The sequence below is a fragment of the Drosophila montana genome, unplaced genomic scaffold (assembly GCF_035044405.1).
Source record: "Drosophila montana isolate Dmon_TW-CO22-7 unplaced genomic scaffold, ASM3504440v1 contig_1624_1, whole genome shotgun sequence".
Classification (NCBI taxonomy): Eukaryota; Metazoa; Arthropoda; class Insecta; order Diptera; family Drosophilidae; genus Drosophila; species Drosophila montana.
The window spans coordinates 2,174,395-2,200,430 of record NW_026996559.1 but is presented as its reverse complement, the minus strand read 5'-3'; the positions used below and the strand labels follow the sequence as shown (position 1 = coordinate 2,200,430).

The window sequence follows — 26,036 nt, the reverse complement described above, 5'->3', positions numbered from 1 at the left end:
CAATTTCAAGACTTTCTTAAAGTTTGAGGTTCTCGAAACCTTTCACAAGCAAGCGCAAAACTTCTAAGATCTAACATATGTATATCAACCAATCCAATCTATTCGGTATTTAAGAAGAGGCACATTCGACTTAAATCTGTTTGAATATTTCATAAATATAATAGTTATTCATTCGCATCAATTTGGGTTCGACTTAATGTTTTTAGGTTGAGGGAGAGAACTAAAGAGAGTAAGAGAAAAAAGAGAGCTCTTAGAGAAAGTGAAAAATATGATTAGATACAATTGGTCTATTTTTTTGTCATTAAATGTGAAAGCATAGAAGAAGACATCTCCATCCCCAAAAAGTATATATTCTGGATCAGCATCAACTTAAACAGCAAAAACGCTAAAAAATGAATGTTCTCTCAGCTGGCAATTATATTTGCGCATGTGTGTATATCCACACACATCTAAGCATATTTGTATGTTTGTTATTTGTTAGCTTTCTTGCGCTAACCATGATCTATGATGTACCCAATTTGTGTTCACATATGTTTGTACTCATGCATGCATAATTTGCACAAAGAACTTCTCTCCAGCATACACTGTGCAAAAAATAAGAGTAAAATCAATTTACGTGGGCTACTTCATGGAGGTAGTTATTGCACACGGTGGAATGTCTGTAGTTATGCTAACTAGCCTTTCAGCTTAAAAGCTATCCCAATGAATATTTACATAGGTCCGTCTTTCCGATGCTGGCAAGTCATATCCCGGAACCGGCCGGATCATCCCACTATCATATATCATCCCACCACTATATCATACACGTCTGTAGGAAAAATCGGTCGAAAACATTTTTTTTTGCGTGAACAAATTGTCTGTTTTCCAAGATATCTTTACGAAACTCAGCACTACGAGCTTCACAATTCTCCTGGCATATCTGCACAACTGTTAGCCAAATGTCTACGAGGGATTTTAATCTTCGGCCTACCATTACAGGCCGGGTTTTTAAGAATGGAAGCAGTGTACATAAAAATATATATGTAACTAAATAGACTTGACTATATATTCCTGATCAGAATCTAGTCGATTCGTTTCGATCTAGACATGTCAGTCTGCCAGCCATGTCAGTTTGTGCGAACGCGTCGATCTTAAAACCTAATAGATCTGTAGACTTGAAATTATGAACTAGGTTTTTCCTAGTGCCCGCGAGTACGATCATCGATACCTTTGCCCCGTTTTTAAGCAATCTATAAAAATCGATATCAATCCCGCAAATCTCTTAGGTTTTAAGAGCTAGAGTCATGGTAAAAGTGTTAAGCTTGGGCAAGCGAGCGTACAGCAAAAGCTGTTGTTCGGGGAGACGAAGGTTCAGGTTCCAATGTATAAGATAAGTAATGCCCATATATTTGAATGCCACGCAAAATGTAGAATATGGCTTTTCGCTCTTCAAACGCCCCGCAAACCGAGTGGCTTTTCGCTCTCCAAGTCGCCTGCCTGCCTTCAGTAAAGATGTTCTATGATGCTCTGCGTCATTTCATTTTCAAAGTACACTGACCGAAAAAGGCTTATACTTACGATGGCCGCTTAGTACTTTTGCTTAACTCATGATGCATGCTTTATATGAAAGATAAATTACCTTAGACATGATAGCTAAATTGTAAGGATAGATTTTTCAAAAACCTATCTTCATAAAATAGCCCACGTAAATTGATTTTACTTTTATTTTTGCACAGTGTATGCTGGAGAGATGTTCTTGTCTTAGCCAATGGCATACAAGCAGCTATGTTTGTGTGTGTGAATTACGCATGCATAAGTACAAACATATGTGAATACAAATTGGGTATAGATCATGGTAGGCGCAAGATAACCAACAAAGTTAGTTTATTTGGCAGCAAAAGCCACTGCAGTGAATAGCAGCACAAATATGCTTTAATGTGTGGTATGTATGTATGTATATACACACACACACTGATTGCGCTCTTTAAGATGCGAGAGCGCAAAGTTGGCGACTTCGTTTTCTTTCTCAATTTTGGGACAATCAAGCGCTTAGTTGCATTTTGTTGTTTGACGTTACTCGCCTTAGTAAATTGATTGTCATTGCATGGCGTATGCGCAATGTGAGAACACTTGTTGCTCTGTCGGCGCTTCAAGACGCAGAACAAATTGACAAACGGACAAAGGGACAAACAGACAAGGAGAGACAAACAGACAGAGGCGCAAATAGACAGAGAGACAAACAGACAGTGAGACAGTTGGTTAAACAGACTGAACACTGACCTAGTTGACAACAAATGGCAAATGTCAAGGCGCGTCCTCGAAGACGCGTCCTTGTCCTCTCGGCGGCTGTTTGCATCCTCGTATGGTACTGCATACTTAGCGGCGCCTTTGTACACACACACACACACACAAATAGACTCACACATAGACACATATGTTCGGTTAGAGTACACAAACATGCACATATGTATGCATATCTGGCTGATATTATGGCCATTTTGCTAATTAATATATATTCATTCGCTGTCTGCTTCTGTTTCTTTTCTCTTTTATTTTTCTCGGCTTCGACAGTCGCGTCGGCAGTCGGTCAGCTTTACAGCAATGCCGCCGGGCGTTCTAGTCAACGATAGCCGGGCCAATTCCACCGATGACATACAAATCGCTCTGGCGCCCCACATCCAAACCTATCTAAGTCAAACCGGACGCCGGCACTCCTGCTGCAGCGTCATGCTGCCGGTGGCCTTCGAGCGAGCCGCCGCCAAATCCTGGCTGGATCCCAAATTCGATTCACCCGTTCTCGAGGAGCAGTTCCAGGCCAGCGTCTTTCCGCACATACGCATGCGATACAGGTGAGTGCGATTCAGGTGCATGCCACAATAAATCATGAGTGCATCAATGAGTAACTGAAATCGTTTCAAATAATAATAAAAACTGTAAAGTAGACATTTGAGTGGTTTTCTAATTTAATGTAATTCAATTTACTTTGATTTCTGTAATAACAGTAAAAAATAATTCATCACACTGAAAGCTTTTAAAGCAGTTTTCAGTGATGTTTATAGCTGTTAGTGTTGCAAACAAGAAAGAATTGTCTAATGCTCGACTCGGAGATACTCTATGAGAGCTCCAAGCTGCCCAAGTTTGTTTCAAACATACAAACAAACACATATATGTCAATAGGGGAAAAGAACAGGGTATATTGGGTATTGAGATATAGATAACTTCGTGTACCATATTTAACCCCAAAAGGGATCGAACTATAAACAGCAAAGCTTTGCCAGAATGCATTACCCATAGTATGGGGCTAAGGGAGGAACAAGCACGTGTGCGTGCTTACGTGTATGTATGTGTACTTTCATGTATTCTCCATGCATGTGCATGTGTAGAAGGATCAATGTGGGTTACGATAGCTCACAGCTGGGTCAGGGTATCTCCTAGTCAGGTACTCTTGACTATAGAGCTTTTACTCGCTTAAACCAGCATGGCGCTAAATCGACGAACTACCAGTTTTATTTCTCCATTTGCACAATAAAAGTTGCATTTTTTTAATTTTCGCATTAGACAATGCTTTAAATATAGAACAAATTCCTTGATTAATGCTTTTAATTAAGTGGTTCACACTACTGAGAGATTATCAAATCGAGACCAAACTACTGCAATACTGTAAGGCTGCAAAACGGTTTCAAACCGAACCAAATTAAACCAACTGCCCTAAAATCAGCAGAACCAAAACCCGAAATGAAAACCATTTTGTTTAGAAAACAAACTTTTCAAGAACTCACCCTCAAAGCATAAATAACTTGAGTATATCCCCATTTTTGAGCAAAAATAAATGTTACTCAGCAACTTCCGTATGAAAATAAGTATATACGGCTTGCGATACTCTCAGAAGGACCGCGAATTAGAATTTAATGTCATTGTTTCGAAATATACAATAAAAAACGGCTTAAACCAAACCCTGGGTTCAAAGATGTGTTAAACCGGGCTCACGAACCGAGCCTAAAGGCAGTTAGTTCGTTCGAGCCGTGACATTTTGTGGGTTTGCAGCCCTGGTATAATTTAGTGTGCGCCCTGCCCTTTCTGTATAGTAAATATTTGTTATTTAAAATATAAATATAATTAGAATTAGAAACAATTCTGCGAACGCACTCTGCAAGTAGGTACGAAGCAAATGTAATTCGACAAACAAATTATAAATGCCCCAATGTAGTATGCCCCGCTAGTTGCACCATGAATAAGTTGAATTCTCGCACGTGAATGCAATCAACGCGACGCCAAAAAGGGCAGCCAATGGAGCCAACGGGCCCTGGCGCTAACCTGGTGCGGACCTGGCTCCCGCCTGACGGGGTAAGCGGCGGCAAATTAGTTGAGAACTGCGCAGGATAGCAAAATTGCTGCCATAAATGGCCGCTTGGCGTGCCTTGGCCTGAAGCTGGCTGGCTGGCTGACTGGCTGGCTGACTGGCTTGCTGGTTTGTGTTTGGGTTGGGTTGGGTTGGGGGCTTGGCCTGCATTGCAGGTCAATGCCATTTGAGGGGGTAGAGGGTTGGGATGTGTGGGGCACAACAATTAGCAGAGCAGGCGAATCGAATCGATTGTAGCAGGCGCTCGCTCGGTTCAAGCTCTTCCACATTTATTATTCAGAACTTTCCCTTTCGTACCAGCTACTAGTGTTACTTGATAAAAATTCTCTGTTTATCGCTGGCCATGTCTCTGATCCTCTTGACCACATTTACGGCCATTGTGATACTGCGCATCAGCAACGAGGGTGCCAGTAAGCTGGATCGCCTGCTCCTTGAGAACCTATGGCTCTTTTTGCTCTTCCGCCTGCTCAACCATCTGCGCTTCGTCGCCAGCCTGCGCCGTCATCTCTGGCGCTGCCTAAGCCAGCGGCGACAGCGTCGCGTTGCCCTTGTTGCCCTCACCGTAATGCTGGCGCTCATCTTTGGAGGATCCCGCCGCAATTGCCTTGCTCCGGCAACCTCTTTGGGCTGGCTCAGCAGAGAGCAGCAACTGCGTCGCATCGAGTGCCAGAATCAGGAAGAGACACTTATTGTTGTTCAAAAAAGGCCAGAAGCAGCTAAAGCTAGAATTCCCCCCACCGATTACCCATGGAGCCACTGGTTGGGCGTGACACAAGGCGGATAGAACCCAAATATCAATATCAGCATATTGTTGGCAATGCGTTAATTACAAAAGTTAACCCTATTTGTTATTATTCAGTATTCTTTCTTATTTTCATAGTCCAGGAGCGATTAAAGTACTTGAGAGAGCTACCTACATTCAATTCGCTATATTTTGGAGAAATACCTCGCATAAAGTGATTTTTGGATTTTGGTTAATTCGTATTAGGAAGTCTACTAGATCAGAGATCTATTTCAGAGTACAGAGCAACTACAGACAAAAGTTTTGAACTTAGACAAAAAGCAGAAAAGTATTTAAAGCGAGTCATAATAAACGTGTCCGTCTGTCCCTCAATCTTAATAATAAAACTGCCATAGAAACGATTTGTTAAATTTTATCTTTTTGTTAAGAAAACTTCTCTGGCTCTCAAAATATCTTGACCAAGTCTAGCCAAATTCCTAAAATACGAGCAAGGTCTCATTAACACGGAATACTTATAAAGGAAGAATCGATGAAAATTGACTAAAAAAATCCCTTTATATACCCTTGCAGAGGCTATTATAATTTTGTTGTGATATGTGTAACGCATAGAAGGAGACATCTCCGACCCCATAAAGTATATATATTCATGATCAGTATTAACAGCCGAGTCGATAAGCCATGTCCCTCTGTCCGGCTGTCCGTCTGTCTGTTTATAGGCGAACTAGTCTCTCAGTCTTAAAGCTATCTTTATGAAACTTTGCAGAAATGCCTCTTTCTGTTGCACGCAGTACATGCGTCAGAAACAGCTGGATCGGACCACTATATCATATAGCTGACATAGGAACGATCCGTCAAAAAGTAGGTTCTTATATGAAAAACATTTTTGTTTATCAAGATATATTGACCAAACTCGGTGTTTATTAGTTATACTATGCACCTCATATATGAGCAAAATCTTATCAACATATCTTAACCATACTCGGCATTAACTATTTTCCCTGTGCTTCTTAGATATGGGCAAAGCACTATGAGCATTATGAAAAGGTTGGGTCTGCAAGGGTATAAAATCTTCATATAGGAGCAAAATGTCTACTAGTGTATTCACTCTTCGGCTCTTCGTGATGAAAATATCTGCTCTTACTTCTTGGTTCTTATTTAAATATTAAAACTTTCCATGTGTTATTGATGAATTTACAAGACTACTCAGATAAACCGCTAGCCGAGATCCTCGAAAAGAAACGTTCCATTAATTTTATGTACACTTATTAAGGCTTTGAACAAGGAGAGCCTAACTTAGTCCAACGTTTTCCGAGTCTAGATTGCCAACTGCACACAAAAAGTCCTTTTTTTTGTAACTGTGTTTCTAGCTAGCTATTTAGGTCGACAATTTGAGCTGGATTGCTGTTGAAGGGTAAACTGTATTAAACAGAATCCACTAGTGTGCAAATTTCTTGAATGCAACAGAGAATAATTCCAAAGCGAAAATCCTATGGCAATTTTACCCCTTAAAAGCTATCCACTGGTTAAGCTTGTTGGGCCAAAAACAAAGTCAAAGACTAGTCAATTGATGAGCGAGGCTTATTGTTTATCACAATATTTGAAGCTCTCGGCATTTTGCCGTTGACTTGAAGTTTAGCTAACATTGTATTATAGTTTGTGACCATTAAGTCTACCCCAATCAGGTGACAACCTTGTCATCTATTCTGAAGTGTCACAATTCATTAAGTTAACCCTATGGTCGGCGCATCCCAAAGAAAGAACTAGCAACTGGCAACTTATCCAGCCTTATCTGATGCCCCACCTTCCTAATGCGATGTGTGGCGCCTCACCAATCAGTAGAAATGCCCTATTCCCATCCCCCATGAAAGGCATCGGGCAAGTTGTGAGGAGCAGTACTTCAGTGTTTGAAGACAATTACTCCAAATTGTTAAAGGAGCCAGTAAAGTCTCCGTTCATTCTCAGCCCGCATGCTCCATAGTCTAGTTATTCCTAATGATAAATCTCGAGGCTTCTCTAAAAGTCACGAGTTAGGAACTATGAAAGTACAAATTGCTACAAGCCTTTCCGTAACCGTAAACATTTAGGACACCTTTCCACTTATATCCTTAACTAATTGAAGACGTTTAGTTTCGTTCAAAAGTTTCGACTGAAGCGTTGCATAATTAAATGCGAACATTTCTAAATACTCAACCTTTACCTTAAATTAAAATAAGGTTTCCATAAAATCTCTTTACTAACTGATGAGTCTCCAAAGAAGTTGCTTGCTTATTACTGACTTCTGGAATGGGTCAAATTTAATTTATTGACATAATTAGTCGAATAGTTTTTTATTTAACTTAAGTTTCTGCAAACTGTGTGCTCATTGAACAGTTTTATTCAGAAACTCAACTCAATATCCCCATTTTCAAACTTAGTTTTTAGTCCTAAAAATTCTCTAACAAAATGTTCTCTATGAATGACAATGAAAGGTATTTGAAAATGAAGTCGGCTGAATTTAGAACTAAAAGTTGGAATCAAAAAGTTCTGCCAATTTTAGTGTCGCGGTGTACAGCAAGAAGTCGAAAAAAGTAATGTTAAGTAAATTTAAACAAAGAACTTTTCAAATGCTTTAGAGCCTGTTCGGATGGTTAGTAAAAATATATCCTCATTTCCGCGGCTTTTCCACTCTTGCGGGTGGAATTGTCTTAAACCCGAACTTTAGAACGAACGCAGTTTAAATCCGGAACTCAAATTTGTTATCTACTATAAATCGAATCTTAAACTGGATGAATTGGCTAAAGATAAAAATTGGCGGGCTTAAAAAAAACCTTTGGTTTATATTTGAAAATAGTTTTGTAAATCGAACCACTGAACAATTTTTTTGGAATTGCAGCCATGGTAACCACTAAAGCATCTGTGTTATTTTTGGAGGATTAAATGTTCTGTATCGTTGGGTTTTTTCCTATTGATTCTAATGTGTGTCTCCTGTCACCTTCTTCCGTTTCTCTTGCAGATTTACATTGTCGTACATATTACTTTGCTCGGTCGCCTGGTGTTTGTATTTTGTTATCGATGGCGGCTCGGAGGATTTTTGGCGACCCATCTCAACATCGTTCTCGATGATGTCGCTGGTCACGATAATGGCCATGTGCTTCACACACTGGAACCTGTACAAGGAGCACCGGACCCTAACTTCGGCACTGACAGCGCTCATTCTGTGCAGCGCCTCGCTCGCGTTTCTCACCTACACGGGCAGGGCGTTCAGTCCGCTGGGACACTTTGCCATTTGTCTAGAGATCGTGCTGCTAATCTACACGGCGCTGCCCATGCCGCTCTGGCTGGGCGCAAGCATTGCCATCTGCTATTCCATAGCCTTCGAGCTGGTCTCCCACATGGTCATTGATGTTAGTGCCGTGCATGCTGCGGCTGGTGGTGCAACACCAACGGATGCAGCAGCCGGCGAAGGAACAGCAGCAGTGGAGGGCGGCGGCTCAAGTGGCAGCGATCCCAGCCACAAGATACTCATGCTCCGCATCATGGCGCATCTGAGTGTGCATCTAGTGGGCGTGCATGTGCTGGTCATGAATCTGGTGCGCATGCGCGGCACCTTCATGAAGGTCGGCCAGAATTTGCTGGTGCGCCGCCAGCTGGAAATGGAGAAACAGCTCAAGGAGAAGATGATACACTCAGTGATGCCACCCAAGGTGGCTGACATGCTGCTCAACGAGGGCGGCAGCGGGGGCATCGACCCCAGTCAGCCCCCGGAATCGCATTATATGCGTCCACGCGCCTCGCACGATGTCAAGTCCTTGTTCCGGCCATTCCACATGCACAGCATGGAAAATGTTAGCATCCTGTTTGCCGATATTGTTGGCTTCACGCGCATGTCCTCCACCAAAACGGCCGAGCAGCTCGTCGAGATCCTTAACGATCTCTTTGAGCGTTTCGACGACCTCTGCATGCTCAGCGGCTGCGAGAAAATTTCCACACTGGGCGACTGCTACTACTGCGTCTCCGGCTGCCCCGAGCCCCGCGCCGATCACGCCATCTGCTGTGTCGAGATGGGTCTCGGCATGATCGACGCCATGCGCTGCTTCGATGCCCAGCGCCACGAAGGTGTCAAGATGCGCGTCGGCGTCCACACTGGCACCGTGCTCTGCGGCATTGTTGGCACACGACGCGTTAAGTTCGATGTGTGGAGCAACGACGTCAGCCTGGCCAACAAGTAAGTAATAATACAGTCCCAATCAAGTTTAGTAGATCGGACTGATAATAAAATATATAATGCATAATATACAATATATAATATATAATATGTAATGTAACATAATAATATGTAGTATGTATATATAATGTATAATCTATAATATATAATCTATAATATATAATATATAATATATAATATATAATATATAATATATAATATATAATATATAATATAAAATATATAATATATAATATATAATATATAATATATAATATATAATATATAATATATAATATATAATATATAATATATAATATATAATATATAATATATAATATATAATATATAATATATAATATATAATATATACTATATAATATATAATATATAATATATAATATATAATATATAATATATAATATATAATATATAATATATAATATATAATATATAATATATAATATATAATATATAATATATAATATATAATATATAATATATAATATATAATATATAATATATAATATATAATATATAATATATAATATATAATATATAATATATAATATATAATATATAATATATAATATATAATATATAATATATAATATATAATATATAATATATAATATATAATATATAATATATAATATATAATATATAATATATAATATATAATATATAATATATAATATATAATATATAATATATAATATATAATATATAATATATAATATATAATATAATATAATATCCCACAGCGTGCATAGAATATACACAAAATACAAAATACAATTATCGTATACTACCTGGCTTTCCCAGGCCAAATTTGATGCGTCAGTTTTGCATCCATCTTCGGCCTATTTCGATTTCTGCCTCGATGAATCACATTTTAAGAGCTTCGTGTGGATATTTCAAAAAGAGTTTAATCTTAAGCTAATTCTTCTATAACACGGATCGGACGTAAATTAAACTTTCGCCCATGAAACCTTCGTATCCTACTTTCCTCAAAGGGGAGTGGATTTTCCGTAGTCTGTAAAACAAATCTCAAATTTACTTTTACAAAGATTTTTGGAAACTTGCCAACAACCCACTTCCACTAATTTTCCACAGTTGCAGTTGGAATCTTGCAAAGCTCCGTCTTATCAGCTCAATTTCGTCACAAATATGTTAAATATTTCATTCTCTGTTTAACCTCTGTCAGAATGGAATCCTCGGGCAAGCCAGAACAGGTGCACATCTCGCAGGAAACGTCTAGCTTCTTGGGCGACGCCTACTACCTAGAGGAGGGCGAAGAGGTGTTCGGTAAGTGCGGACACCAAATCCTGTTCAATCCAATGCTTATGTTTCTGTTTATTGTAGGTCATCGCACCTACTTCGTGGTGGGCCGTCGTCGGGATGTTTCCCGTGCCAACAGCTTGAGTCCGAGCATGGCAGCTACAGCCGCCGGCGGCAGCTCCTTGCTGCTGCCTGGGGCGCATGGCCCGTTTGCATCGCTGTCGCAGAGTGCCACAAATATATCAGTGGTGCATCCGCATGTGCCACCTGCCTCGCCAGTGGGTCAGCTGTCAAACTCTCTGAAATCATCGCCAGTGCTTTCGATGCGGCCACGGCTAACATCTCTTAGCATGAAACTGCGCAAGAAATCACATACGCAAAGCCATTCGCACAGCCGTGACAGGGATTTGGAGCGCGGCATCATACATCCAGCGGCCACTGGCGTGCCGCCAGTGATTGTGGTGCGCGAGCGGCCCAAGATTATCATTACGACCAAGTCGCTGCCAGGCAGCCTGGACTCGGATGAGCAGCCGCCATCTCTGGAGCAGCAACAACAGCCGCCGGTGAACAATGCAGACACCCGCTCCAAGCTAAAGCTCAAGGTATTGAAAGTGACCAGGTTCCTGAAGCTGACAGGTCGCAAGGACAGGGACAAGGAGAAAGCCAATGGCACAGACAAAGAGGCAGCACGGGCCAATCCGAATTCCCTGCCAGCGCCTGGCGATGAGTCGGTGGCCTTCATCGAGCCAGCTGCCGGGCCCGTCCAGAGCCAATTGGGCAATGGCTGCGGCTATCAGCAGCTGCCGGTGCTAGTGGAGACGGCCTGCAGTACACGCCTGGGCAGTACCCAAATGCTGGACATACCCATGGCCCGGCCAGTGCTCCATCATGCGGCTACATCGACGACGCTCTCCAGCAGCGTGATGCGCTCACCGGATAGCACTGCGGCAGCCGCCGGCGGTGGCAGCTGCTGTTCGCCGGGTCAGTATTCCATGTACGATGACATCATCGATGTGCGCTCCTACATAAGCCAATCGCGCAGCGACATCTCGCCATTTGGCCGCACCGGCAGCTATCGTTCCCAGTGCGGCCGTCAGTCAACTGGCCAATCCGTTGGACAAACATTGGAGCAGTCGCCATTGCCGCGCCCACGCGCATCCACCCTGACAGTAGGACGGCCATTGGCCACTGAGCCCAGCACCAGTGCCAATGCCCTTGCCAATGCCCATGCCATTGCAAATGCCAATCCCAATACCAATACCAATACCAATCCCAATCTTAATCTCAATCCGAATCCCAGTTCCAGTGGCTGCTGCTTGCCAGCGCCTGGACCTGGCGCTGGAGCGCACCATTCGCATTCGCGCAACTCCAGCATTTGGCCGGATGGCCTAAGTATCTGCCCGTCGGCCACATCTCGCAAGGATTCGGGCATTAAGAGTAACTCAAGGCGCAGCTCCATTCAGCAGCAGATCTATGCGCTTAACCAGTCGGCCATTAGTCAGCATCGCGTCTCCGGCTATTTCACCAGCTCCACGTCAAGCATCTCGAATCTGGGCGAGGCTGGGGCGCTGCCCTTTCCATTGCCACCGCCGCCGCCGGTGCTGGTGCCACAGCAGTCTGCACAGCTGGCTGATCCGCTGGCCGCTTGCCTGCAGCAGCTCCGCAAGCAATCCGATCTGCAGCTCATCCGCTGTGTGCGGGACAATGCGCGCTCCCAGCGCAGCTATCTGGTGAAGCCGCCGCTGCGTCGCTTCAGCTTGTACTTTAAGTCGCGCCAGTTGGAACGCGACTTTCGCTCCAAGGCACATCGCTTTGGCACCGAGCACGAAACGGAGGGGCCGCCCACACTGGCCACGCCCCGCTACAATACATATATCGACATCTTTGTGGGCATTGCCGTCTATCTGTGCATCTCCATATCGCTCTTTCTGATGACCCAGAACACGGTAACGCCCAGCTTCCGGCTCTGGGTGACCCTCTTCTCCTGCTTCACGGCCATCCAGGTGTTTGCACTCTTCCTCTTCACGCGCCAAATGTGCCGTCGCCATGGCACCCGTCTGCGCTCCAAATCTAGCGCCAGTGAGGCGGTCAACAGCGAAGCCGCAGTTCCACAGTCTCGGTCCCAGTCGCAGTCGCAGTCGCTGCCTCTGCCGCTGCCGCAGTCGGAACAGTTTGAATCGTGTGCGGATCGCATCTTTGAAGCCATATCCAGCTGGTATCCTTGGCACATCTGCTTGGCGGTGCTAATGGCCATGCCCGTCGTCCTGATCATAGCCAACTTCCTGCTGCTCGACCTCACACAACTGGAGGCGTTCGAATACCATTATGGATTCCTAATCTTTGTGTGCATCGTGCACTTCTGCAACTTTACGCAGCTGAACTGCTGGATGCGCAATATCTTGGCATTTCTAGCTGCGCTTTGCTTCATTGGGATCGCCGTCTCCCAGCTGACCGTCTACTCTAGGCGCTCCGAAAGCGAAACGGATCCAGAGCTGGAGTCGGAGCTGAACAGCAGTGCGGCGGCCACATTTATCTACGAGGAGATCAAATGGTTTCACGACTATCATGTAGAGATCTATTTGGACCTGCTATTGATACTGGTGCTGGTCTGGTTTCTCAATCGCGAGTTCGAGATTGGCTATCGCTTGACCTTCTATGGAAACGCGGTGGCCAACCAGGACAAGGTGCGCGTCCAGAACATGAAGAACCAGGCGGACATGCTGCTGCACAACATCATTCCAAAGCATGTGGCCGAACATCTGAAGAACACGGCCAAATACTCGGAGAATCATCACAACATTGCCATAATCTTTGCCTCCATTGTCAACTTCAATGAGATGTACGACGAGAGCTATCTTGGCGGCAAGGAGTTCCTGCGCGTACTCAACGAGCTAATTGGTGACTTTGATGAGCTGCTCTCGCATCCGAAGTTTCGTGCCGTCGAGAAAATCAAGACAATTGGGTCCACATTCATGGCCGCCAGCGGCTTGGATCCGTCCCATCGAGGCACTGGCGATGAGCACATACACACCTTAATGGAGTTTGCCATCGAGATGCAGCGGGTGGTCAATGAGTTCAACAAGGATCTGCTCGAGTTTAATCTGATTCTGCGCATTGGCATGAACATTGGCGATGTCACAGCTGGCGTAATTGGCACCAGTAAGCTATACTATGATATTTGGGGCGATGCTGTCAATGTGGCCTCGCGCATGGACTCCACGGGTCTGCCCAATCGCATACAGGTGGGCAAGGATTGCCTACCATTTTTGACCGCCTGCTATGAGTTTGAGCCGCGTGGCAGTGTCTATGTCAAGGGCAAGGATCACATGGAGGTGTTTCTCTTTACCAGACGCAGGCCACAGCTAGAGGAGCAGCCGGCAAGCGCACAGCAGCCGCAGCCGCAGCTGCAGCTAAACGAATGTAATCCAGATGAGCTGGCAGATGAGGCAAGGGAAGAGCAACAGCTGCAGTCAAATGATGCTCAGCCTAAAGTGAATGAGGCACAGGCTAAAGAGCAGGATAATAATGAGAATAATGAAGATGACGATGACGATGACGATGACGATGACGATGACGATTACGATGACGATGACGATGACGATGACGATGACGATGACGATGACGATGACGATGACGATGACGATGACGATGGTGATGATCACGCTGATGATGATGATGATGGTGATGATGATGATGATGGTGATGATGATGATGATGATGATGATGATTATGATGATGATGATGATGATGATGATGATGATGATGATGATGATGATGATGACGGCGACCTGCACTCGAGCGAAACAACTACGCTGTTCAAGTCACACGAATCACTGCATGCAACACACGCAAATGGCGGCAGTCACTTTAATCCAGCTAACACAACCGAAACATAGAGAGAAACTCAACTCAAATCAAATCAAATCAAACCAAACTCAAATCAAATCAAATGCACACAACTTAAATGAACACAACTCAGTTTCCGGCTTGCAACACTTGAGAAATGGTTTCAAAATTGCATTTATTGACTCAACAAAATGTATGTTGGCCAATACAGCAGTTGCAGTTGCAGTTGCCGATGCCGCAGTCACAGCGAAAGGAATGTCTTGGAATGTAGCAAATGATATACATATATGTGTATATGGTCGGATTTGGGGGGCGGGGCGTGGGGGGAGCGGAAATAAACCGCATTAATTTGTGATATGTAACTAATGTTGAATATGTACGATAATTAGTTGGCACTTGAGCATGGAATGTTGTGTCGATATTGTTATGTGTTATGGCCGAAGAAGAATGTGAATCAGGCGTGTTGAAGTTATGTTGATTACACTATGCCACATATGCTATATACAATATATACATATATACTATAGCATATAGATGTGAAGCTAAAACTTGCTCGTAGTGCATATGCCAAAAGCACGCACATGAATCGGGCAATGTGTACGTTTTGTTTGTATTCGCCACTTATATGAATGTAAACTACCAGCAGAACGAGATTTACATACATGTTATATATGTATGTATGCATGTGTGTATATTTAAGTGGTGTAGTTAATTTTTTTTTTTATTTTTTTTCTGTATCCTAAGTATGTATTTTAATTGTAGCCTAATTTATAAATGTATAAATGTAATGCCAAGATTTAAGTAAATTACACACACACGCACTTAACTAATGAAAATTTGTGGCTTTAGATGTATTTAATGTGTTTCCCTAGTCTTAAGGTATACAACATATGCATACATATATGCTTATGCGTGTGTTTCCGCGTATGTGTGTGTGTGTGATTTTTTTAATTTTTTTCTTAATTTAATTTTAATTTTATTGCAGTAATTTAAACTAAGTATACAAACGCATTGCATAAAACTAACCGATAAAGCAGACTAGCTAATAAATTTTATAAAAAGATAAACTTTACCATAATTTTTTTTTCCGAGAGCAGGAAACAACAAAATTGATGTTGAATGTATTCTATGTGTTGTTGTTGTTGCTGTTATTAATGTTGATGTTGTTGTTTGGTGTATAGCAAATTGTTAGACGGGCAACCTCAGCAGCAAACATACATATGCATATTATATTACGTACAAGTACAAAAAACAAATACAAAATTCAAAAAATATATAAATGTCATAAATATATGTTATATTCTAACGCAGCAGCACAAAAGTATGCTATGAAAATTTGAAAATATAAAAACTGCTTGCCTACTGCTTGCACAAGTTGCCACACATACACACACACACACACGCACAACTCTACATAAACACATATGAGACCGCCAAGCGCTTAAACACACACACACACACACACACACAACAACAACTATTTTATGTAGCGTTTTTTTGTGCAATCAACTCTTAATGCATTACGAAACCAAACCAAATTGAAACTGAATAAAAGTCTTTCGATTTTGTGTACTTTTCTCTAAGCTAAGCTACTTAGAACAGCAACAAAAAAATAAATATATTAAAAAAATATGTAATACAAAAAAGAAACAAAAATCAAGAAGCAGACGAAACGCTGTAACCTATGGACCCTCTTGTATTTTTATATATGTATATTGTGTATGTACTATGTATCAAGTAAAAACAAAAGTATTTTCTACTAATTTATTAAATACTTCTACAGACTAAACTAAATATACATGCATGTAGGTACGTACATTTACTTACCAGCCACACACATATATATATATATATATATATATATATATACGTATGTATATATGTGTGTGTAAGTATATAGCCGAATGTACGAGTTTTTTTCTCCTTTTTGAAACATCTAAGTGTACATAACAAAACTGTATATTTTTATATTATTGATCAGAACAGAAGCGACAACAAAAGCATGTCGAGGTACGGCAGATCAAAAGCCACAGCCCACAAAATGTCTGTAAACAAAGAAATAATTGTATTATTAACGTAACGAAATGGAAAGAAAATGAAAATTGTTGAATGCATCTGTTGAAGCTGGCAGCAGGGGAAGGTGGCGGTGGCCGTGTATGATGTTGCATACCCGTTAATGTAATTGTTTAAGTGTTGATCCAAGTTGATGTTGCCGCTGAAATTTTTGTCCAATTTTGGGTCATACTCAAACTAAATACCCAGCGTTGCGACAGAGTCAAAGCATCTTAGAAAATCTGTTTTAGCCCCATAAATTTACTAAAAGTGTTTATAGAATTGTTGTACTAGCAAAAATGTATTAATTGCGATTTGAAAAGTCTAAATAAACCGCTGCAGTGTCTATGTATGAATGTATACTCTAACCAAAATTATGCACGACTTTCTCTTTCTGCTGACTGACTCTTGGCTTCTATTGGTCTAACAGCAATGCCAAAAGTATGTAGGTAAGTTATAAGCCTGGTTAAATATGGGCAATTGCCAAAAAGGGAACGCCTTCTATTCGAAGTGTACTACTATTAGAAGGACTAGGAAAACATTTTTGGATTTTTCTTCGCTTTTCTTCGCATTGAAGACATGCTTCTATCACGTGCGTTGCCCTGAATTTACACATATGTAAGAATAAGAAATAATAAGTAAGTATGCACTGGTTGGGAGTACCCGACTAGAAAATACACCGAACCTCGCACGGACCTACCTTTAGAAGCATTCCAGTTTCGTTCAATACATATAACCATTGCTGTGCAGTGAATGCAGCGGCTGTTACTAAACTCCTAACTATGGAAAATGTATTTCGAAGAATCGTCGGTGTTTACAGTCCGATCCTTACAAAATGTCAGTGCAAAATTGTGGCTCAAATGTGTGTCTACATACCAAATCGCAAGGGCCTACCTTTAAAAGTGAGTTTTTCCAAATAAAGTATGGCTGAAATAGAGGAAATAACCAAAAAGTGACTATAAATATAAAGTGATTATATTATCCTGCACTTCACAGTAATTATGATTGCTACACACAAGCTATGAAGATTCGAAAAGGCTATCTTGACATTAAGTCTTTAAGTATAAATCTTAATGAATATTTTCTTTTTATACCCTTGTAGAGGGCATTATAATTTTTTCATTTAATGTCATAAGCATTGTATATATTTATTCTTGATCAGTACCGACAGTCTATGGCTACATTAGCCATATCCGTCTGCCTCCAGTATATTAGTTGTAATGAAACAAATACTGATTTCAGAATTACGTTGGCCTTGATATAGAGTTCGACAAAAACAGTATTGAGTACTCATTTTTAAAGATTATCCAAACGTCTCCTAAGCATTAATATATTTTGAATGTTGTCTCACATTACGAATAAAAATAAATGATTATATCAAAAGCTGTGAGAAGTTAAATCAAAGTTCTCTGGCCTTATTTGATAGCGGATATGGCCAAGAGTTGCGCTTCCATCACGGAAAAAGGTAGAATCTCTGGATTCTGTGTGTATAAGGTGTGAACGTTGGCTATCGGAAGGGATTCGTATTTATGGTCGAACTCCAATTGCACAAAATGGATACCAAGAATCGGGAATGCGCCAACGAATGGATAGGTCGATGTCGCAAAGCGAATGTCTAAGGCTATCTTTACACATGACCGCGAGGATGCAACTGGTGTTATAGAGGGTGCCATCTAGCACAAGGTAAAGGATTGGTTGGAAATGGTACATGATTGCAGCCAGCGAAGCTTTAGGTCATTGAGCCATAGTCTTGCCTTAATGTGCGATTAATTGGCAATCAGAGCCGGGCCTACAAAATTCAAAAAATATCTTGAACTCTACTCGTCAAATACCAGTTTCACTTATTTTTTCGTGCAGTGTAGTGTAGCCTGAGTAGTGCTGCCAACAGCGTTTGCCGTTGCTCAACACTATGCCTCCAATCACCTTATTAGAGAAGCGTAACTGAAATACAAGCATATTGGAATAAGATAAAAAGCGTCAACAATTAATTTATTTTTTAACTCCACTTGTCAATTACCAGTTTTAATTATTTTTTGCGCAGTGTAGAGCAACGTGAATCATGCTGCCAACAGCATTTACCATTTTTCAACACTATTCGTATCTCAATCTCAAGCCTAAGCCATGTCAAAATCAAGAAAATGTTTTAAATTTGTTTCTTTTTCAATTCCGCTCGTCAAAAAAATATCATTAATTTCGGGGGCATCTTTATTTTTTATACTTTTATAAAAAAAAAACTTGTCTCATGTACAATATGAACAATAGCTATTAACTATACGCACTTGAATATAATGCATATAATAATATGCATAGAACTAAGTACATACGTACATTTTTATTAATTCAGTGAATTTTACGATTTGCTTCCCAGTTCTGGAATGGAAATGACCAGTTACACGTATTGTTTTGATTAACTAAATGGATGTCGCAAGCTGTTATTTTCTTTTAACCTCAATAACTCGAAGTTCGAGACAGTTTTTCCTGTATTCATATATTCAACTAGTCGACTCTATAATCGTATGTACTTGTTTACATATATTGAATTGGAAATAAATAATAAATCTGCATTTTTTTGTTTGGTTCGCCAACTTAATTGAATCATCAGATAAAAATCGGGAATCTCTTGTAAAGGGCGCATTGCGTCCAATCGCTCCAGTTGATTGGCAATCTTGGGGAAAATTTTAAAATGTAAGCTGAAATATTCTATCTAAACGGATTATTGCTTTACTAACTAAAATTCTGCATAGCTTGTTGTCAGCTAAAACCTTTAAGCTGCTATAGATTCGGATGGCATAATGGTCAAATAAATAGGTAGACGACTTATACACACAATTACAGTTTATTGCATTTTTCAATATGCACATCGGAACACATTTTGTTTTGTATTTTGTGATTTATGTATGTATGCTTAAAATTATGGGGCAGTCATGAATTGCAATATGAACTAGCAAACGCAGCCGCGGGCAACTAACTTAGTTAGCACAAATAATTTTCTATATAAGTATTTATGTATTTATTTCACTTTAAACTATGCAGCTCACTCATTGTCTCTTTCACACACAGAAAAGCCCAGACGATTTATAATCGGTGATATAACTCTATAAGCGACTTGCCCAGACCTGGTTAATACTCATATTTTTTTGACAAGGAAACATGAAAATACTTCAGTTTGTAGGCTACAGCACAAATGAAAAGATACTTGTTTACAAAAATATCAATACAATCTATGCACATATATATTTAGTAAAAAAAAAGAAGAAATTATTGTAAATAAAATAAAGAATTGAAAACAAAATAAACAAAGGCATTATGATAAGAATTATTACAATTCAAGTGACATTTGCTTAAAATTTAGAGCCAAAATGACAAATTATACAAGATTTGGCATTACGATTATAACATAGCAATTAAGGGTGCTGGGCGTGTGAAAAATATGCTCTTACTATGTGCATATACGAATGTACACGTGTATGAAACAAGGAGAGAAATTCACAAATAGTATGAACTGAATGGACTGAATAAACACGTCTCCCCGCATTCGCAGCTATAAACAGACCCACTTTTTAGCAGGCAATGAGCACTAACTGACTCTCTCTCCCCCTCTCTCTCTCTCTTGCTCTCTCTTTCTCTAGGAAAAAATCGAATAACTATAAATTTGAACTTAAGATAAGCAAATGCAAATGCTGCTGTTGTGTCCATTGATTATCGTTTCAGTTAGCTCTTGCTGTTATTGTTGTTGTTTTAGTTGCTGATCTTTTGCAGTTTCTGCAATACTTTAAGACCCTGTTCCTGATACTCCTGCTTGGACATCCAGAAGCCATCGCGATCTTTCGTTACCTCGGCCAACACAGCGCCGCCAATGAAAACCATATCTTTGCGACGCGGCGGATCCTCAATACGTATTTTAAATTTCTAAAAATGAGCAAGTGAAATCAATTTATCGGAAATTTACAAATGTTAATGCACCTACCGCCAGTTTTGTTGTGTCGTTTTTGAGTACTCGCTCCAAGTACAATTGCTTTATTTCACGCTCCAAACGACTGGGCAGACCCGGGTACATGGTTGAGCCTCCAGAAAGTACTATATGCTTATAGAGTTCGGGTCGTATATCAATGTCCGCAGCCTGTATCGTGTTGAAGGCCAGTTCCGCAATGCCGGGACCCTCAACGTTTATCAAATGCGGTTGGAATAACGCCTCGGGCGCTTCAAAACGCTCGCCACCCACTTTAATCACACGGCCATCGGGTAACTACACAACACAGCAAGTATAAAAGTAAGACCTAACATTATCAAATGCTCTATATGCCTGTAAGCTGTAAGCGGTTCGTACCGTATAAGATTCCACCAGCACCGTGGTCTCTAGTGCCAAACGTTGCTCCATTTCAATATCGTAGCCAATGTAGCATAGTTTTTCTTTCATAATGCGCACCGTTTCAAAGTCAGCGGAATGATTAAAGGCATAGCCACGTAATAAAAGTAACTAGGGGATTTGAAATAAAACAGGTCAGTAAACTCGCAAATAATATCTTTCTATGCGTGCCCTACCTTAATCAAATAGCGCGTTATATCACGGCCCGCAATATCCAGACGCCTCGTCAAATGTGGCAGAGAGAACTCCTCATAGACAGGACAAATATGCGTCACGCCGTCGCCAGAGTCGATCACAACGCCAGATATGAGACCCTGGGCGTAGAGCGTTAATACCGCCTGTATGGCAATATACGTGGAATCGAAACCGTATTTCTCAAACATCACCTGTGAACAGTGTCCATGAAAACATATGAGAAAAAGAAGAACTTCATGTTTACGTACCTCGATCATCTTTTCGCGGTTCTTTGTGGGGTTCATTGGGGGCTCCGTTAGCAATATCTTTGTGTTCGTCGGATCAATGTCCATTTTCTTTGGGCCAAACGTATAGTCCCACACATGACACATATCCTCCCAATTTCGGACAACACCGTTCTCCATGGGATAGGAGACCTCCAGTAATGAGCGCAGCTGTGAGGCTTCATCGCCAACCATGAGGTCCTGTAAATGGTCACATATATTGTTTAATATCAATGTAGCGAACATTTTGTATGGCATTGTTTAGTACATTGTCTGATTAAAATAGCGATTACTCGTTAAAGGTTTTAGAGTTAGTTCAACTCACTAAGATGCCAACTCGCTTAGGCGCTAAACAGGCACAAAAAGATTAAAAGAAAACAAATACAAATGCTTAACGAATTGAATATGTAGCAACGAGTTACAGAAAACGTGTGTCGAGTAACGAGTAACGAATGACGAGTAACGAGCAATAAAAACAATTAACGTAAGAAGCTTCAAACTAGTTTAAGCACTCGCACAATATATTTGGACATTAAAAACATTCCTGTTATCTTGTGATTGTCTTTAATTCAAAACATATAACGTGCAGAACTTCAATGGCAAAAACATATACCAAAATATAAATATTTATACATGTTATCAAAACTTGTCATGCACTAAAACAAACAACTAAAAATATCCTCTAAAAAGTGTGTTTTTCATTTAGTTTTGGTACAGCAATAATTAAGGCCAGATATATGTATATGTACATATGTTTATGTATATAACTTAAGTAAAAGCTAGCCATAACAAATAAATAACTGTATTGAATGCAGTTTGATGCAAAAAACAAAAAATAAAAAAAAAACAACAATATTCATGGTAATTGAATTTCGACATATTATTTAAAGACCGCACACTGGAAACAAATGTATCGTAAAAGCAATCAAAGAATTTCAATGTAAATATAATATTCGTAATGTAAACATTACAAATTGTTTTCAAATTAATAACATCAAGTTCACTAACAATATAAAAAGTTTACTATAAGATTTGGGATTACTCGTTAGTTTGTTAGCGTGTGCATTTCGTGTACATAATAAATATAAATTGCTTTTCGTAAATTTGAAATATTCTACTTGCTGTTTTTTTTTTTTTTTTGTTTTATAGTTTATTATGCATCTTAACACTGGGAGTTAAGTATTTGTTGTTTTTTTTATTACGTTTTTTAAACTATAAAACTTGACTTACATCGACATGTAAATCCTGTAAAATATTTGTTTCAAAAAAATATGTAAAAAAAGAACAGAAAAAAATGTATAAGAATATTAAAAACAGAAAGATTTTCCTCTTTATAGATTGTATGCTCTTTTTTTTATATAAATATCTGTTGATATTTTGTAAATAAGCTAAACTTATATAGTTAGTAGCTGTCAAAACCGTTCAATAATAGATCTACATTGAATGTATCTGGAATGAATGTATGTATAAAGTGCTCAAAGTACCTAACTCTAATGCATGTACAAAAAAAATGTATAGTATATATATATTTATATAGAAAAAGCCTGGAAGCAAAAAGTCATGCTGTTTATAAAGATGGCTTTCTAATGCAATAGGATTGTCCAAAATGTTGGGGCCCTAAGGAGCCCAGCCTACTGATTGCTAGAAATTGAAAAGAATCGAAAACAGTTCCAGTATTTGGCCGCTTTTAAGTACTATTTTGTGTAGCGCAAATATAGTACACCATCTATATATCATACATATCAAGAACGTTTGTCGAGAAGCACACAACAAACACACACACAAGAACTAAGCAGAGAGTGTAGTTGTACTGTTACAATTGTCATAAAAAGATATAACAAGATTTTAAATACACCTACACCGTTAATATCGTATACTTAGACCAAAGACACCCATTATAATGATGATGATGATGGTGGTGATGAGGATGTGTTGTCGTTATTGTCGTTGTTGCAGCAACTCAATACAAAATGCAAGAAATGTAGAAATGTTGCACGAACAAAAGAAAAACAGAAAAAAAAAAATAAGATAGAAATAATAGGATTTGTGATAAGAAAACAAAACCAAGTGACACACTAATTGTAAGTTAAGTATTTGTTTGGTATTCAACAAACATAAGAATGAATATGGGTATGGAAACACGAAAGTGAAAGTATAAGAATAATGGACATACAGTATGATAAGTATGGTGAGGCTATGCGCTAAGTTCTTGACCAATGCTAATCATATATAGTATGTATAAATATATTATAGAGTACTTAGTTATTACGAGTAGATATAATCGACCTGTGCATATGTATATTTTTATATATTAAGTATGTATGTGGGTGTATGTGTGTGTGTATGTGTGTGTGGGTTTGTGTGTGGGTTTGTGTGTGTTTGTGGGTTTGTGTGTGTCCGTATTAAATGCGTTTAGATGTGCCAATTGGTAATACGCTTCTCATACCTTCACTTCGATGTCACCAATTTTATTGACCGCTCGTATTATCGGCCTGCCAACCATCGATGGAAAAATGTGCGCGGGAAAATTGCTGCCGGCATAGCCGCATTTGACGAACTGTAAATAAGATAGGGAAAATAGATTAAATTGTGCATTAAATGCATTGATTTCTTCAAATTTAATGCTACTCAAACACATCTGGGCTGACCAATTCACACGTAAACAGCTTGCAACCCAGTTGCAGCTCAAAGAATCGCTAAACAGCTGCGTCTGCGTGGTTGGGTACTTGGTTTTGAATACCCTATGTGCATATGTACATATACAGTAGAGCCTCGCTTTAGCGAACGTACACACACAGCTCCAGTGTTTGTATCCTGCTTAGAGAGATGTCCGCTTGAAAGACATTTTGATTAAATATCAAATCATATTGGAAAACATCTTTTAATAATTAAATTTGTATGTATGTTTACGATCGAAGGGACCTTTGCTCACAAATGATCGGAAAAAGAATGGAATAAAAAAATTTTTCGATAAGAGAAATATTAAGGATTTCTATCATATCGTCATTTAAGTCAAGCTCACATTTTGGATTTGTGGTTTGTGTTTAGATTTAGAACTTTATTTACATAGATCATGGATATATAACAGTTAATGCAGTTATCGAAAGACTTGCAACAATCGATAGTTCATGCTCGAAACGAGGCGTAATCACTCACAAATACTTTAGCCCTGATAAGAAATAAGATTGGGAATGGGCTGTTGTTGTTGTTGTTGTTGTTGTGTCTGTTCTTTCTGGCGCTCTTTTTGGTATTGCTTTTGGTTTTGGTATGTTGCGTGTGAGTGTACGTGAGAGAGTGTATGCGTAACTTTAGATTTGCTGCGGTGAGTAATGCCGTCGCAGCTTGTACAAAACTTTTGTAACCATGACTAAAGCGCCGTTTGTATATGTATTTATATACATGCATTATTATGTATATATGTACATATACAAAAAATGCATTTCTTAAATCACAGTTATTATTATATTGTACATACTTAAGAAGACGCTACACCGGTTACATTAGGGAGCGCCCCCCGCAGTGTCAACGCCCCGATATGCAAAGAAAATCGCTGTATAACCACAGCGCGCAAGCAAGAGCTGCAAATGTGTGTCATCAACTGGGACTAGCCGTGAGATTGTCTCTGTGGAATTTGTAGCGCTTGGATATGAATTTAAAGCATACATACCCCAGTGCCGTTATCACAAACAATAACTTTGCGGCCCTTGCTATCCATTTTATGCTCCTCAAACTATGGACTCGGACTGTAACTAAAACTATCCACGGCTGCCTTGTCGCTGGTTCTGCCGCCGCCTAGTGTTGTTGCTGCTGCCGCTGCTGCTGCTGCTGTTGTTGTTGACGTCGTCGTGGGTGTTGATTGCCTCTTGCTTGTGCTGCTGCAGTTGTTGGTATAACGGCTTAATGTTTCGGCGCGTCGCTGTAGCAGTTGATGAGTCAAATTCCTGCAGCCACAGCCGTTTTAATACTACTGTTGAATGACTACCAGACGAAGCTCAATGCAGTTAATCACACAATTTTCAACACACAAACGGGCACAGGCACAGACACGCATATAATGCCAGCTTCATTCATACACACACGCAGGCGAAACTCATACACAACACACACACATATGCACTGGCACTCGTGCGGACTCTCCTCTTAATGCTACGCTCTCTCACTCTCTTGCCGTATTTTCTATTGTTTTGCGTTAAGCTATATATTTGTGCGCACTCTTTGTACAATAAATGTGTGCCACAAATAAATTCTTTTCAATCAATTAATGGCGAAAGACTTGCAAACAGTTGAAATTTCGATTTCTAGGCGGCACAAAACAGAGCAAAACACACACATGTAAAAGCAGAGTTGTATTGTGAATATCGATATTGCAATATATTTTGCTTATCAAACATCGTTACCTTTCTTGAGGGCTGCATATCGAGTATCGGTTTTTTTTAGGTCGTTACGGACTTTAAAATTTGGCGACAAAAGGATACAACAAAAATGCATACTTTGAAATGTGTTATTCAAATATGTATATGAGTGAATATGGAAAATAATATCACTTCTGATAGTGTATGTCAATTATTTAGCTTTCTTAATTGACATCCACCTGTTTGCTTAAACCTTAACTCATTATAGTCCCTTAGGAAGTCATCAACATCGATCTAGCTGCCTCAAAAAACAAAACTATCTGAAAAATATACAAACCATAATCAAAAATTCCATATGTAGAGTTAAATATTCTGAATTCTTGTATGTTATTATATAGATTAACAAAGTAACCTAGA

The 26,036-nt window shown here is 39.9% G+C and overlaps 2 protein-coding genes across 5 annotated transcripts in view; one reads left to right on the top strand and one right to left on the bottom strand.

The window, feature by feature from the left end:
* Ac13E (Adenylyl cyclase 13E) overlaps nucleotides 1–15,463 on the top strand; it is a 68,916-nt gene extending 53,453 nt beyond the window's left edge. For all 3 annotated transcript variants that reach the window (XM_064699578.1, XM_064699579.1, XM_064699580.1), the window contains 4 exons: nucleotides 2,551–2,828; nucleotides 8,074–9,285; nucleotides 10,472–10,572; nucleotides 10,630–15,463. In XM_064699578.1, coding sequence (XP_064555648.1) covers nucleotides 2,551–2,828; nucleotides 8,074–9,285; nucleotides 10,472–10,572; nucleotides 10,630–14,441 — 5,403 coding nt within the window. In that variant the 3' untranslated portion in view covers nucleotides 14,442–15,463. The remainder of the gene's footprint in view (nucleotides 1–2,550; nucleotides 2,829–8,073; nucleotides 9,286–10,471; nucleotides 10,573–10,629) is intronic.
* A 3,797-nt stretch (nucleotides 15,464–19,260) lies between these two features.
* On the bottom strand, nucleotides 19,261–25,602 carry Arp2 (Actin-related protein 2). Of its 2 annotated transcripts, XM_064699652.1 has the most exons (8): nucleotides 24,935–25,602; nucleotides 23,714–23,824; nucleotides 22,498–22,512; nucleotides 21,253–21,468; nucleotides 20,986–21,195; nucleotides 20,771–20,920; nucleotides 20,411–20,689; nucleotides 19,261–20,352 (listed from the first exon to the last, which is right to left on the bottom strand). In XM_064699652.1, exons 1-8 carry the CDS (start codon nucleotides 24,980–24,982, stop codon nucleotides 20,182–20,184), a joined length of 1,200 nt encoding a protein of 399 aa, XP_064555722.1. In that variant the 5' UTR covers nucleotides 24,983–25,602; the 3' UTR covers nucleotides 19,261–20,181. The 2 variants fall into 2 exon arrangements, with proteins under 2 accessions (XP_064555722.1, XP_064555723.1); XM_064699653.1 differs by lacking the exon at nucleotides 22,498–22,512 and having other exon boundaries at nucleotides 24,935–25,601.
* Between the last annotated feature and the right edge of the window lie 434 nt (nucleotides 25,603–26,036).

Excerpts from the sequence above, each read along its gene's own strand:
- Arp2 (XM_064699652.1), bottom strand. The coding sequence starts at position 24,982 with ATGGATAGCAAGGGCCGCAAAGTTATTGTTTGTGATAACGGCACTGGG. Across the intron at positions 21,196-21,252 it reads ACCGCGAAAAGATGATCGAG|GTGATGTTTGAGAAATACGG; the intron begins GTACGTAAACAT and ends CACTGTTCACAG. Across the intron at positions 20,353-20,410 it reads ACGACACAACAAAACTGGCG|AAATTTAAAATACGTATTGA; the intron begins GTAGGTGCATTA and ends GCTCATTTTTAG.